Genomic DNA, 16,332 nt, shown 5'->3' on the forward strand with positions numbered 1-16,332 from the left:
CCAATGGCAGGCCCCGTAGAGCCCAAAGAAGCTGTGAACAGTGGAAGGCCCACAGGGGCCTTCCCAGAGTCCTCCGCGCGTGGCCCAGCCAGATTGGGCCACGCGCTACCCGCCGCGCGACGGGCCTGGGAACCCGTCGCGCGGTTCACCACATGCACCACGCGGGGCTCACGTGCCCCGCAGGCTCCCCTGTGGCCCGCCCGTCCCCGGACCAGGGAGCGACCCAGATCCAGCAGCGGCCCAGCGTTTCTGGGCCGCTTCTTGGACGCTCCCTTGTGCTGGCCCACCAAGCGCACACCTGGCCCGGCCTGATCAACCTGGCCGGACCCGATCCTTCCCCCCACCGTCTCCGGGACACCCTCCACCTGCCCGCCGGAGTCCAGGGCCCCTTTCACAACCGGCGGGGAGTGGCGACGGGCCATTTTGGTTGGCTTTTGCCAACCCTCCAGGTCCGGCGGGGACACCGAAGGGATAGGCGAAGCAACCGGCGAGGGCGGCCTAGAAGGGGGCAACCCAGCAGGGGGCTCGGCGCCCGGCGAGGGCGACCGAGGAGGGGGCGACCCAGCTACAGTCTCACCCGTCTTCCTCGACTGCGGCGGCCCTTGCTCCCGCGGCTGCCGGGCGCGAGATGTCACCAACCACGGGCCATAGATCGGCCCGGGGTCCGCCTCCCCCGGAGGGCTCGCACCCGTCGGCACCGGAGCCCCGAACCGGCACCCAAGCTCAAGGTGTCTGATTCTACCACACCGAAAGCATAGATCCGAGATGCTTTCGAATACAAATGGCTGCCAGAGGGCCTTCGTCCTCCCGAGGATCCGAATTTCTGGGAGGAGGGGAGCGGAGGCATCAATCGCCACCTTGACACGCGCGAAGCCCATGGCTCGGCGCCCCTCTGTGACTCCATCCACCGCCAACGGCCGCCCTGCCTTGGCAGCAATCTCCAAAATGGTCGAGGTCGACCAATATTCTGGAGGAAGCCCGGGTAGCCGTAGCCACACAACCACCGTTTTCACCGGAGAATCCCTAGGTAGAAAGTCCGGCGTCCACGGCTCCATGGCTAACATTTGCCCCGCCACCACCCAGGGCCCCTCCACCAGAGCGCGGTCCCGGACCTCCGGCAACCGGAACCGCAGAGCAAAGTGGTCTTCGGCTAGGCTAACTGCCACCACCTCCCCTGTTTTCTTCAACCGGGCAGCCACATCCTTGGCTACCCACTCGACCGGCACCCGCCGGCCGAGGCTCCGACCGACCACAGCGAGGCCTTCCCACTCCCGGCGGGCTACCTCGATAGGCTCCCCCGGGAGCTCGACGATCGACGAGAAGTGGTGGCTCAAACGAGCCACCTCCGTCTCCGTCAGTCTATGAGTAACCCAAGGTCCATGGCGCGCCCGGCCACCCGGTCGCTCCCCTTTCCACCCCGAATTCGTACCTTTGCCTTGAGCTACAACCTCCGCCCACGTCCTCGTCATCGGCACCGCGGGCAGCTCCGTTGGTTCCTTGCCATCCGCCGTCGACGACCCCGCCGCCTGCTCCCCTGCCGAGCTCGTCGTCCCCGCCATCGGCTGCTTCCCCTTCTTCCGGGCCATTGGGATTCCTGAAACAGCAAGCAAACAACCAAGCCAACAACACGAGGCCCACCTCGATCTCCACCGTCCACCGGGCAACAACGGAGATCTCACCGACGCCGGCGAAGATAGCCGTTGGGTTTGACAGACTTCCTCTCTCCTCAGAGTTTCTCACTCTAAAGAGCCGTTCGCTGAAAATCTTTACTTTGTTAGGAATCAGATTTTTCGTAAGGTGTCTTGTTTATAGCAATATGGTCATATTTTAAAAATCTTTTGTACCTGTTTGATCCGCAAAAAGAGGAAAGAAAAAAGTGTGGTCAACAAAAAATATAAAAAAATACCTCATATTTGATTGTAGTTTTCAAAGAAAATAGAAGGAAAAGTAACTTTTATGTTGAATTAAGATTCTTATATTTCATAAAAAAACAATTCATATGGAATATAAAAAAAATCCAATTTTCACTAGCTGAAAATTAAAAATATTTTTTTTCCAAAAGTGCCCTTAAGCTTTTAAATAAAATGTGGTAATATTTTTTTATTAAAAGCATAATAAATATTTTACACAACTTTTTTATAAAAATAGATGCTTAACAAATACTCAAAAATGTATCACTTTTTTTATGACCAGCCAAATATATAAAACCTATTTTCCAAATATTATATATCCAAATATTAGCTTCCTCAAAAAAAACCAAATGAGTCTTTTAATGCATCAAAGATTTTGCTATCTTTTTCCATTTAGATGTTTTGATGGAATTTTAGATGGTTGCACTAAAGTTGCCATGAAGTTGAGCTTAATTACCAACTGGACAAGTCTTTTTAGCCACTAATTAGACACTAGATTTTTATGCAGCCTCCCCTCGTGCTCAAAAGTTGTCTTTGGTTACATACCTGGCACATAATCGGCATATCCAATACCGAGTAGAAGGATAAATGAATAATCGATGTAGCGAGAGTATAAATGAGATTTTTCTGGCAAGGGCTTGTTCAGTCAAGCTTTGAAATACTTCTAAAGGGTCACATCATCTCATCATCTTCTTTTGACTCTTGGGAGGGTAGCTGGCATGACTTTGTTTATCAAAACTTGGTCCAGCATCAATAAATCAAGCAGGACCAGAGAACAGCATCAACCCATGACACCATCTACCAACTCCACAAGTGCCAACAAAATCACAACTGTTTTATTTATTCCATAATGCAGCCAAAGGCAAAAGGATAAGAATCTCTGTACGCATCCTTTTACACATCACACAACAGCCAGAGATCCATTAATATCTAGGATATAACATTACAAGATTCTAGTTTGCATTATTAGTCTCAAACAGTTCCAATTGCTCTTATTTATCTTCTAACCTGCTCTTGCATTGTCCAGAGGATGACTTCGCAAGCATTCATGTAGTCTTTTACGACAATAATCGCAACTAAAGATAATTTTACTGATCATAAACCAATATCCCTTACCATTATCAGGAACACACACTCGCAGTTGGTGCTGTAGCTGAAGTCGAGCCCAAACCTGCCGCCTTGAGTGGAAGTGGATCCCAGACTCCCCCTTCACCCTCATTGCACTGCCCACTCTCTTTCAGACTAAATGTCACCTTACTAGTAGGACTTCCAGAGTCTCTTGCTGCTGCCAATGCCTTCAGCCTGTATCGTTCAGCCCTCGAACCGATGGTCTGACCTAAAATTGAGGCTGCTATAGTGAATGCCATTGCAGTCTTCGGCATCAGCACGGATTTTCTGAGCATTGCAATAAATGGAACGGCAGCATGGACGGCTGCAAACCATTGTGGGGAGAATTTTTTGGTGTGCTCTCGCCATACCCCGAGGGGAACATTGGTTGCCATGCCTAGCAAGGCAATTGCTAGCATTTTAGCAGGCAATGGCTGGGGGCGGAGATTCTTCACAAGGGCGGTTCGGGCTAGCGCTGCTCGAGCAGCCACCACAGCAGGTGGGCACCTCAGATTCACACCTGCTGGTGGCTGTAGGGCCTTTGCCACAAGAGGCAGCACACGGCTCACTGCCCTGTAGGACTTTGCAATGGGGCACTGCCCGGTTTCCAGCCATTCATTGCTTAGTGCTTCATGTGAGGAATCTCCTCCTTTCTGAAACATAAGAATAGGCAGAACTAGAAGTTGAGCAAACAAATTATATCTTGCTAGCTAAAAAGGTAACTTTTGAACTGCCTTATTCAACCTTGCTGGAATTAAAAAACAACTACATTTTTCCCACCAAGATTATGATTATTCTAATTGAATGCTTCAAAACCTTTAAAGGTCCAAGTAGGAGAAAACCAGATGCACAACACCAAGGGAAAGCTACAATTAACATATCTTTTGGGAAGGGGGAAAAAGGTAGTATGCTAGCCACTTTAAGAACAGATCAGCAGTTCAAAGTAATAACCGAGTCCTATCTACTGAAAGATATTTATACGAAGGTCTATCACAATACAGAGCCTTGACCGGTTCAAAGTTCAAAGTGATGCAATAGAGTCGAGCTGCGAGAGCAATGCTAACCTGTGAAGAAGGATCATTCTTGGAGGATTTCTTATTCTGTTTCTTCCACTTGTTTGAGAAGAAATCAAAGCCAAAGGGCCCTCCTAGTCCAAAAGCTGAGAGGCTGATAGTAGCTGCCTTGGCTCCTAAAGGGTTAAACTGTGGCGCAGGCTCAGGTTCCACATTTTCATCACGCACATAAGTTTTTCCAGAAAGTGGGACAACTCCATCACGTCCATGGAAAAGCTTGAATGCCATATCAAAGCTGGGTCCATCTTCAAAGATTGGACCCTTGGCTCCTTGTACCTAAAAGAAGCACAAACATCACTGAAGTAAGGATCCACATGCACATGTAAAAATAAATTTCCTTTTAGTTGAGGATAGAGGAATAAATTACAGGAGCAAAAAATTTGACAGACGAAGAGAATGAAAACTTTGTTGGTTCATTGATATTTCTCAAAAATGGGCATCTTTGGATGTCTGGATGAGCAAACAAATTCTCAGGTGCCGACGATTCACTGGTGAAACCACTGAAGAAGAGTTCCATTTCGAGAACGAGTAGCCTGAGAAAGCAAAAAACCATTCTTGCTCATATGTATTACTATTAGATCATAAAAAGTGGACAAGAAAACAGTAGCATGAAAATAATGGGTTTCTGGAAGGAGCTCAGTAATCAGCTGTATTGATAAAAGCTAAAATAAAGTCAACTTGATATACGAATAACGTTGCAGAAAAGAATGCTTAGACAAGAATAAGGAAAGAAACAAGAAGTCACTATATAGGAGGTATTTGCAATATATCTCCCAGATTACATCTTAAATAACTTCTGTGAACCTGAAGAATGCAAGTTGCAACTAAAACCAAAAGGAAATTGTCAAGAAACTTAGTCCTGGATAGCTAAGTCACAGCATGCACTTCACTGAAACCGAAAGAATAGAGAGCATATCCACAGGAACATGGAACCAACCATAGGAGTTGGAGTGATGGAACTCCATAAATTGATTGAAGCACAAAATTAAGGAGAAATATGATAAAATTCAGAGACTGGAAATCTAGTAAAGTTGAATTAAGCATTCATTCATCATCATGTGTTCTATAGAGATTAGAGCGATATAACAGTTGATAGTATGTGGAGCATTATCTAATTGGAAAGGTCATGGGGGAGTATATCGATCATGTGTGAATCATGTGAAGAAAATAGAGAAAGTCAGTTAATGAATTGAAATAAGTCATGCACTGTTGGATATCATAGAGGCTTCAAACTAATTAAAGTAAAAGAAAACAAAAAGGCTGGTGAAAAAGGAGAATGAAATAGAACAACAAGTGGTAAACAGCCACTGGTCTGAGACTTTCATACAACGTAAAATATGGAACATTTTGAGTAAGGATGACAAAAGGCAGATTATTTTTCTAAGAGCAAGGTTGTTTAATTATGATGCTCAAGTTTCGAAACAATTATGTAACTAGCAGCCACAGTGTTTAATTTACATCACTGCAACATGATAGTCATCTGAAGACTGAAACGAACACCGAAGAAGATCAGCAAGGACTATCCTTTTCATAATAGTAAACCAAACTTCAATAATTCTAATTGTTAGAACACAATACCGGCATAAGCTAAATTGTAATAACTATGATTTCAAGCTTTTACTATACAAGCTGTGTTTTAGATGGCTCCCATAGACAAGAATATATTTAACATGGCATCCCTGGTGAATCCCAAATCAGATAAAAAAGAACATGATACAATTAGACAACGGCACTAACACAAAATACATGGAAAGTATAAAGTTTACCAATCACAAATTCATCATCAGACTTCAGCTTTCCTTGGGTCATTCATATATAATTGGCATTTCTTATGTAAAAGTTTTCAGTAGCGCTTGAAAAAAAAAATGCAATTCCAGTCCAGATCTGGTATCCTGGGGTCTAAACCGGCCTCGAAACAGCTATGACCTGGTGCACCAATTTGCTAGAAGAAAAGGAAACCAAACAGGCTACCGAAATCTCAACTGCACAACCCAAACCAGAGCTACATCCAAACCTACTTCTGAATCAGTGATGAAGAAGACCAGTAACACGCAAATCCAGAGTCAAAATCACAAACAGGCCAACTGAACCAAAGAACGAGACTTCAATACCTCAACCAGTTATACAAGGAAACAATAATATCACAAAACTCTAGAATTTGCAAAGAGTTATGTATCTATACACATCGAAAACCCAAAAATCTCCTAAATTATGCCCCTGGACATGAACAAAAGAACGCGATTTATGTGTCCGTTGTAAAGGTTTGAATCTCCCGGAAGCCCTCCAATCTCCATGGAAGACATGGATCTTTATAGACCCTGAAATCCCATATTTCCTTCAAAACCGGATCCAATTCGTCCAGCTAAACTCGAAATACGAACATTTTGCTTGAACTATAAGAAAAACCACCATAAATTTCAGGAAAAAACACAGAAAGGGAAGACACACATGATCCAAACAAAAATAGAAACTACCAAGGGGTCAAAGATAATGAAAAATAGTCGAATTCGATCGAAATCAACGTCTAGAAATTGGGGAAAGACACTGGAATACCTCGAGAGATGGAGTTTCGAGGAGATTTTGGACACAAAATTCCTCCTTCAATTCCCTTCTCTCGGACCAGCGGGATCCCACAGCACGGAAGAAACGTGTGGAGAGCACGAGACGAGACCACCCCTCGCCTCCCCTCCCAATTTGTCAAAGCCGCGAAGCCACCGGTCGGGCCGGTCACCATTTCGATTATTTACCCGTAATGGCCGGTTGTTTGCCGGCGCGACGTGTTGATCTCTTTACGCTAATGTTGAGTATCCGCCGACCGATGGACTGGAGGGCTCATCTATGCCGTTGGATCGGAGACGGCTTTGTTTGGAAAATTAGCTGCGATAAGATTGAGGAATTTTTCTTTCTTTTTTTGCTTTCACATGATCTAAATGTAGAAGAAATCTTGTGAATTCCATGCGAGCGAGCAGGACAAACTGATTTTATATATAGCATCTAATATATAACATAAAATAATAGTAAAAGATATGGGTCAAGTTGCTCCTTTTCTTTCTTCTTCTTTTTTTTTCAAGAAAAGAAACTACTCTTCTTACTTATAATCCGACCAAATCATATTAACTAAATCGTGTTTTATATTATTATAGTAAATATCAGCTAATATTTTTAAGAAGGTATACCTTCTGACCTGTATTCCTTCTGTGCTTCCTTGCACTTGTTGCTTCCATCTATTTCTTTTCTTCTTTCAAGAGACGATTCAATCCCAACTTATTTGCTACTAAAGTTTGCTTCCTTTATATACTCTTTTCTTTTCCTAGCAAATGGTGGGGAAGAAAACCCAACCCATTCATTGAGAAAACGAATTAGCCGTTACAAACTGGCTCAAGAGCAAGTCACAAACAATATAAGAAATGAATACATGCAGAACAAAAACTATCCTAGGTGTATAAAGTATAAACTCATCCTTCATACCAAGTTCTCACCGGTCTTTACAGTACTAGCCAAATTTAAAAACCTCGCAAGCATTTCCAGCTAATAGATGCTTCATTTGTTTGCATACTTCTCTTTTTTTATTTTTTCATTCATAATATATAACTTTTTTAGTTTTTTTTCCTTCCCGGATCTTTCTTTTCAGTGTTCTTGCAAACTTCATCTTTGCTTCTGATCGTGTTGCTGCTCTTGAGGGACAAAACCGTTGACTAACAAGGTAGTTTAATTTGTGTCTTCATGGTTCCTATGAAGCTGTTCTCCTTCAGCTTTTCTATTTGCCTCCATTTATATTCCTTTTCTATATGTACTCCACAGCTTTTCTCCCATATTAGTTTACCTTCATTGTTGGGTTTATTACTACAATGAATTCTTGACATTTGCATCTAGGTTGGCTGAGACCTATTTGTCTTGTGTTACCATGGCTCCTTGACATTTATCCATTTTCATAATCACATCAATATTTACCTTACGCTTGCCATATTATTAATCTTTTCCACTTGCCATATTTGTTCATGTTCATGCTTTCCTTGAACCTGTTGGCAAGCTATACACTATTTCATAAAGAAAATGAAAATAGAAAAAGGAGGCACCTTGGATGTCATTAGTAAAATTCCTACATGAATCTGAAAAAGAAAAAAAATGACAATATTGATCGCAAACATGAACAGCTCATAAAATAGATCTTTTCATCTACAGCTAGAGGATGCTTATAATCCATACCATGTGGGAAGTAAAAAGAAGAAATCAGCAGGACATAGCCAAGCCATTTGGCTTCTGGAGTATTATGGCTCCCTACATTAATTTTATCCATCTCAGAAGCTAAAATTGGCAATTCTTTTAATTATTTGTCATCTTTGCACTTATCATTATCTATAGCTGTGCTTTTTTTTATTTCTATCATCTTTGCATACTCAATTTTCACTCAAGTGGAGTAAAGGGAGTGATGACATATTGATACAGGCGTTGAAAGACTTTTGGTAGGCCATATTTATCATTGGTGCATTTCAATATTAAAGTTTAATATTTATATTATTTATAAGGTTCATGTATTTCATGGTTCATGTATTTGGGGAGATGAATGGGAATGATTCTACTTTGGAAAGTATATTTGGTGGGAGAGTTGTATTTAGGATTTCTAAGTGCATGTATATTTTTATTACTCTCATAAATTCCAAGTTCCAAACTCTCTATGGAAACTCTTCTTCCCCTTCATTCCAAAACACAATATCACTTCATTTTATTCACAAAAATAATTTGAGAGTTTTTGGAAAGCTTTACAATAATCTCTTAAATATACCAGAGATGAGTATAATTATCGATGTTATCTCTTAAATTACCTTTTCAATAATCTCGATGATTATTATAATATTACTTACACTTTTGCAAAGAGTATTTGGAAAGCTTTACAGAACAAGCATGATACTGAAGAAGTTGGCGCAAAGAAATATGCAGCAAGCCAATTTTTTTGCTTTCAAATGGTGGATGAAAAGTTGCTAAACAAGCACAAGATTTCCAAATAATCGTTGCAGAGGTTAGATATGAAGGTATCAAGATTGGGGACAACCTAATTGTGGCTGGTATTATTGACAAGCACCACCATCATGGAGGAAATTTCTGAAATCTATGCACCACAAGTAGAAGGAGACGTCACTAGAGACCTTGATCACTCACATCCGAGTGGAGGAGGAAGCTCGAAGCCAAGATGCACTTATTACACAAGAGGGTAATGAATATTCCACAGCTAAGGTAAATTTAATTGCTTCAAATAATGCTTTGCCTAGTGATCATTTTCCTAAATTTAGCCACTTGAAGCCAAAGAGAAAAAATATGAAATTTCCTGGAAAATCTCGCAGTAGGGTAAACTCGAGTCAGAAAAATAAGAACCAAATACCTCCTTCACAAAACCATTCTTTTGGTACATGTTTTGTCTATGGCAAAAGTGGGCATATTGCTCGAACTTGCAGATTCCGAAAACATCGGCCTGTTTCTCGGGCTAATATAATCGAGGAGCTTCTTGTAGCGATGATTACAAATATCTACATGGTTCAGTGTGTTGAAGGGTTGTGGGCAGACTCTGGTGCCAATAGACATGTTTGCTATGATAGAGATTGGTTCAAAAACTACACTTCCTTCAAGGATGAGAAGACTATTATGCTTAGTGATTCTAGACAAACAAAAAACCTTAGGAGTGGTGAGGTTGAGCTGAAATGCAACACTAGACGTGTGCTACTTTTGAAAGATGTGCTTCACACTCCAACTATGATGAAGAATTTGATGCCGAGTTTTCTACTCAACAAGGCTCGCTTCAAACAGACTATGGAATCTGATCAATATGTAATTACCAAAAATGAGATATTTCTGGGCAAAGGATATGCTTGTGATGGGATGTTTAAGTTAAATATTGAGAATGATAAAGCATCATCTAGTTCCATTTATATGCTTTCTTTTATGAATTTTTGGCATTCTCGTTTATGTCATATAAATAGTAGATACGTGGGAATCATGAGTAGTTTGGGATTAGTTTTGAGACTAACAAAAATTTTTGAAAAATGTGAAATTTGCACTCAAGCAAAAATCACAAAGAGGCCTCATAAAAGTGTTGAAAGAAAAACTAAATTGTTAGAACTGGTTCATACTGATCTTTGTGAATTTGAAGAAGTTTTAGCCCGTGGAGAAAATAGATATTTTATCATTTTTATTGATGATTTTTCAAAATATACTTATGCTTACTTATTGAAAAGTAAAAGTGCTGCTTTCAAAAAATTCAAAGATTTTCTCCAAGAAGTTGAAAATCAATTTGGTCGAAAAATTAAAAGATTTCGAAATGATAGAGGCTGTGAATATAAATCTATAGGTTTTAACACTTTTGTGCAATCTTTGGGAATTATCCATGAAACTACTCCTCCATACTTTTCTACATCTAATGGTGTAGCTGAGAGAAAAAATAGAATTTTGATTGATTTGACATGTTATGTCGATTGACTCAAGTGTTCCCTTAAATCTCTGGGGTGAAGCAATTTTGACTACATGTCATGTAGTGAATAGGGTGCCTCATAAGAAAACAAAACTCACTCCTTTTGAGTTGTGGAAAAGGGTATAAGCCAAATTTGAGATATTTAAGGGTCTGGGACTATTTAGCTTTTGCAAGACTAACAGAACCTAAAAGACCAAAACTGGGTGTTAGAGCTACCACTTGTGCTTTTCTTGGATATGTAGTAAATAGTACAGCCTATAGATTTTTGGATATAAAAAATAATATATTTTTTGAGTCAGGTAATGTTATTTTTCATGAAGGAAAATTTTCTTTCAAAACTAAAAATAGTAGGGGTCAATATTTTAGAGAAAATATTTTATGTAAGCCTAGTTCTTCTACTTCTTTACAAAACCATGAAAATCTTGAAGTTGGGCTGAGAAGGAGTAAATAGGTTAGAGTTGAAAAGATTTTAGCCTTGACTATTATGTTTTTAATATGAAGGAAAGTCCTTTGACTTTACAAGAAGCTTTAAATTCACCTGATGCTATTTTTTGGAAAGAGGTTGTTACTGATGAGATGGATTCTCTAATTTCTAATCAAACTTGGAAATTCGTGAAATTACCACAAGGTTGTAAAACTATTGGTTGTAAATGGATCCTCCGAAAAAAACTCAAACCTAATGGTTTTATTGATAATTTCAAGGCCAAGCTTGTAGCAAAAAGTTTTAAACAAAAGGCTGACCTTGATTTTTTCGATATATTTTCTTCAGTCACTAGAGTTACATCCATTAGATTATTAATTACAGTGGCTGCAAATCATATTCTGAGTATTCACCAAATGGATGTAAAAATAGCTTTTTTAAATAGAAATCTAGATGAGAAAATTTACATGGATCACCCCGAAGGTTTTGCGGAGCATGAACAAATCAAGAAAGTAAAGTATGTAAGATTAATAAATTCTTGTATGGCTTAACACAAGCTCCTAAGGAGTGGCATAAAAAATTTGATTTCTGCATGATTGAGAATGGCTATAAGCCAAATGAATCTATAAGTGCATATATTATAAATCTTGGAAAAATGCACATGTTATTGTTAGCCTCTATGTGGATGATTTATTAATTTTTGGCTCAAGTTTGCATGTTATAAATGAAACAAAAAATATGCTTTGTAGCCATTTTCAAATGAAAGTTCTTGGTGAGGTTAATTTTATTTTGGGAATGAAAATTTCGAAAACTTATGATGGAATTTTTTTTAATCAGTCGCATTATATTGAAAGAATTTTGAGAAAGTATAACTATTTTGATTGCAAACATGTTGCTATTCCTTCTGATGCTAATATTCATTTATTTCATGTGAAAAATGAGATTGATGTGATTAACCAAAAGAAGTAAGCTAGTATTATTAGGAGCTCGTGTTATGCGACTGATTGTACTAGACCTGATATTACGTATACAGTGGGAGTACTTAGTGTTGAGATCCCTCGCATGCCGCAGAAAAATTCTGAACGCAGCGGAAGACATGCGGGAGATCCCGTTCATCGCATGAACTTAATTTAAAACCATCGTTCATAGATGGATTAGGATTAAAAACTTTTTAAACCATTAGGAAGATCAGATCTTCCCCAGATGATCACCGCAAACTGATGATTGTGGTATTTGATAAAGGTTCGCTTGAAGCCGCACACGCGTCCGGCCTCTACGGGTATCCACACGAAGTAGAGGACCAATCAAAGCTTTTGAATCTCCTCGGGGTGCTAGCTCCCTTACAGAGATATCTTTTGATGGCTGAAAAACTCCCTTTGCATCAACTCTTGATTGTCCTTGGGAGGAGAAAGGAGAAGGATGGTTCAAAGGATGAAGAACAAAGCCCCTTGCAACCTTTTCGCTTGCTTGGCATTGGAACCCAAGAAAGGAAGGAAGGAGGGCCGCCAAGGCTTTCTTTTCTTCTTCTTTGCTTGCGGCTGAAAACCAAGAGAAAGACGGAGGCCACAGCTAGAGGAAGAGAGGGCTTCTTATGCCCTAGGGTGCTGCCCCATATCCCCTAATATAGGCGTGTGGAGCTCCTATTTTTTAGAAGCTTCACACTTATCCTTTTTAGGAGCCAAGAGGAGGGGCGCACGCCCCTCTTCTTTGATCTTTGATTTCAGCCAAGGGAGGGGCGTAGACCCCTCACTCCTCATCCTCCATCACGCATGCCCCAAACTTGATCTAATCAAGTGGGGCATGGGGCCTAATCCTAGGTGGTTCAATCCTCTTCTTAAGAGGACTAAGTGCACCTATTTCCCTTCAAATCCTAATCTCATTAGGATTCAATTGAACCATAACTCAATTGAACTCTTCAGTCCTCATCCAATTAAGAATCATTTAATTAATTAGATTGAAATTAATTAGGACTTAAGAAATCCTAATCTAATTAGGACTTATTAAGTTTCAGTCCTAATCCAATTAGGACTCTAGAAATCCTACTCCAAGTAGGACTCTAATTTAATTTGAGATCCAAATCCAATTAGGACTCTAGGAATCCCACTCCAAGTAAGACTCGTATTTAATACGATCAAATCCAATTAATTAATCGAATTAAATTAAATTACAATCCAATTGCAATTATTCCTTCTTCAACTTACTAAATCTTAGTGGGTTAACCAGTTATCAATCAAATTGATTATTTATGATTCCTAATCACAATTCAACCATCAGATCGGTCAATACCTCTAATGTGTGTGATCCCGTAGATTTTATTCTGTCTGTTAGTAAGATATATTGCGATCTCCATCATAATATCATTGAAAACTCCTTTCAATGGGTTTGAACAATTCCAACTCAACTCACCAGGGATCATCGACCATCGAGATAGTCCATGTGAGTCTCACCATCCACCAGTGACACCTAGCAGTATGTAGTGGCCATCCGGCAGAATGAATGATGAACCTCTAGGTGCAGTTATCGTATGATACAGTCCTTCTATCTTGGATCCCTACGAAACGGAGGTCATGGATAACTCGTCAAACCCCGTCGTCTGTCATACGTTTAGATTTATTCGACTTAAGTTCGAGAGTGGAAAACTCTTTCTCCACTGTATATACTGTCCCGGCCGAGGTCTTACAAACTCAGTCTTATAAATCACATAGGATCACTCCTTATCTACCAAGATCGATAGATTCCTTCTAGGTGCATACCCTACTCCTACAGTGAATCTACTGCAGCTAATCTATACCACAAGGACTTATATGGCTAGAGACCATGTATACGTGCAGTCAAACTACAATAACCTCACTATGAATAGCCGAAGCACAGCAGGTCAAAGGACTATTCACACTACTGCAACATCAAGTAAGTCACTGACGAGTGGATAAACATCCAAGTGACTTCTCGTCTTGGTCAGCTCAGTACCATTGTTCTCTAACAAGCACCTGCACTATCACTTCATGTTCCTACACTATGGACTCGAGACTCATCTATCCATAAGAAAAGCGATATGTGCACTGACCTCATCGGATCGATCATCGTTTTCGTGATGATCCATCGATTAGGAACATTTAGAAATTAATCATTAATGATACATAGCTCAAATTCTCAACTCTTGAGAATATGCATCATCATCTTATTAATTTCTTCGATGATTCATAGACACATACACAATATGAATGAAAAAGATGCTCATTTATTATTCAATAATAATAAAGTCAAGTACAAAATTATGTCCTAGAATTAATAATATGTCAGCCAGATGGGCTTCTAGGGCATACATCTAATAATCTCCCACTTACACTAAAGCCAATCAGTCATATATCTAAGTCCCATCTTCTCAAAGTGGAATTTCGTCTTCTGCTGACTTAGCTGCTTAGTGAACGGGTCCGCCACATTATCCGCAGCGTCTACTCTCTGCACCTCGACATATTTCTTCTCGAGGTAGTCGTGTATGAGGTGAAAGCGCCGCTCTATATGCTTGGACTTCTGATGAGACCTTGGCTCTTTAGCAAAAGCTATGGCGCCATTATTATCGTAGTAGAGTGTTATGGTATCTGATGACATTACATCTAGCTCTGCAATGAATTTTTTGAACCAGAAGGCTCCCTTAGCAGCTTCAGAGGCAGCGATATATTCAGCTTCCATAGTAGAATCATCAATGATCAATTGTTTAGAACTTTTTCAATTTACCGTACCACCATTGCACAAGAACACATATCCAGATGTAGGCTTTCTATCATCAATATCAGTCATGAAGTCTGAATCTGTGTATTCTTCTACCTTTAACTCTGATGCTCTTCCAAAGACCAAGAACAAATCTTTAGTTCTTCTCAAGTCCTTAAGAACGTTCTTCACAGCTGTCTAGTGCTCTTCGCCTGCATTCGACTGATATCTGCTAGTGACACTCACAGCAAGAGCTATATCAGGTCGTGTATATAGCATGGCATACATAAAGCTCCCTATTGCCGAAGCATAAGGGATCTTGCTCTTGCGTTAAATCTCTTCAGATGTGTTGGGGCACATCTTCTTGGAGAGATGAATCCCATACCTAAGGGGTAGAAGACCCCTTTTGGAGTTTTCTATGTTGAACCTCTTCAGCACCTTCACTATGTACATCTTCTGTGATAGGCCAAGTATCCTTTTAGATCTATCTCTATAGACCTTAATCTCCAAAATATAGGATGCTTCCTCAAGGTCTTTCATGGAGAACTCTTTTGACAACCAGACCTTGATCGAGGTTAGCATGGAAATATCATTCCTAATTAAGAGGATGTCGTCTACGTACAATACGAGAAACACGACTGCACTCCCACTAACCTTCTTGTAAACACACGGTTCCTTTTCGTTCTTGATGAAATCAAACATTTTGATTGCATCATTGAAACGAGTGTTCCAACTCCGAGATGCTTGCTTTAGTCCATAAATGGACCTTTGCAGCTTGCAGACCTTGTGATCTCCATTACTGGAAGTGAAACCCAAAGGCTGCTCCATATAGATATCTTCATCAAGATATCCATTCAGGAAAGGAGTTTTCACATTCATCTGCTAAATTTCATAATCATGAAATGCTGCAATGGCAAGCAATGTTCGAATAGATTTCAGCATAGCTACAGATAAAAAGGTCTCCTAATAGTCAATGTCTTCGCGCTGACTATACCATTTCGCCACTAGCCTCGCCTTATAGGTTTCTACCTTTCCATCCGAACCTATCTTCCTTTTGTAGATCCATTTACATCCAATAGGTACAATACCTTCTGGTAGATCCACTAAGGTCCAGACTTGGTTGGAATGCATTGAGTCTATCTCTGACTTCATAGCTTCCAGCCATTTCTCGAAATCGATATCTGATATCGCCTCGTTGTAGGTATTGGGATCCTATACATGTTCCCTATCTTCCATGAGAAATATTTACTCGGTATCCTTTATAAGCATACCTAAGTATCTATTAGGAGGATAGGAGACCCTACTAGATCTACGAGGTGGAGGAAGTACTACATGTACTGGCTCTATATGAATAGATTTTATAGGATTCATAACTCGTTGCTTTTCAGAGACTTTCTCTTCAAGCTCAATTTTCCTCCCACTACCTCTATCAAGGATAAACTGTTTTTCCAAGAAGATGGTATGTCGGCTCACAAACACATTGTGATCCTCTGAGACGTAAAAATTATATCCTAATGACTCTTTAGGATATCCTATAAACAAACACATATAGTCCTAGCCTCTAACTTGTCCGCCTGCAATCGCTTGACGTAGGCTGGACATCCCCAAATCTTGAGATGACCAAGACTCGGCTTCTTACCATGCCATATCTCA

General features: G+C 40.5%; 1 protein-coding gene across 2 annotated transcripts; it reads right to left on the reverse strand.

The window, feature by feature from the left end:
- Positions 1-2,724: 2,724 nt before the first annotated feature.
- Positions 2,725-6,800, reverse strand: LOC103698239. 2 transcript variants are annotated; one of them, XM_008780229.3, is made up of 5 exons: positions 6,644-6,774; positions 5,857-6,483; positions 4,458-4,623; positions 4,082-4,366; positions 2,725-3,670 (listed from the first exon to the last, which is right to left on the reverse strand). In XM_008780229.3, exons 3-5 carry the CDS (start codon positions 4,605-4,607, stop codon positions 3,032-3,034), a joined length of 1,074 nt encoding a protein of 357 aa, XP_008778451.2. In that variant the 5' UTR covers positions 4,608-4,623; positions 5,857-6,483; positions 6,644-6,774; the 3' UTR covers positions 2,725-3,031. The 2 variants fall into 2 exon arrangements, with proteins under 2 accessions (XP_008778451.2, XP_008778453.2); XM_008780231.3 differs by lacking the exon at positions 5,857-6,483 and having other exon boundaries at positions 6,644-6,800.
- Positions 6,801-16,332: the final 9,532 nt, after the last annotated feature.

Source organism: Phoenix dactylifera, chromosome 17 (genome assembly GCF_009389715.1).
Source record: "Phoenix dactylifera cultivar Barhee BC4 chromosome 17, palm_55x_up_171113_PBpolish2nd_filt_p, whole genome shotgun sequence".
Lineage (NCBI taxonomy): Eukaryota > Viridiplantae > Streptophyta > Magnoliopsida > Arecales > Arecaceae > Phoenix > Phoenix dactylifera.

Coding starts and splice junctions, on each gene's coding strand:
- LOC103698239 (XM_008780231.3), bottom strand. CDS start 4,607: ATGGAACTCTTCTTCAGTGGTTTCACCAGTGAATCGTCGGCACCTGAG. Junction 4,367..4,457: donor CTGTCAAATTTTTTGCTCCT/GTAATTTATTCC, acceptor TGCTTCTTTTAG/GTACAAGGAGCCAAGGGTCC. Junction 3,671..4,081: donor AGAATGATCCTTCTTCACAG/GTTAGCATTGCT, acceptor CTTATGTTTCAG/AAAGGAGGAGATTCCTCACA.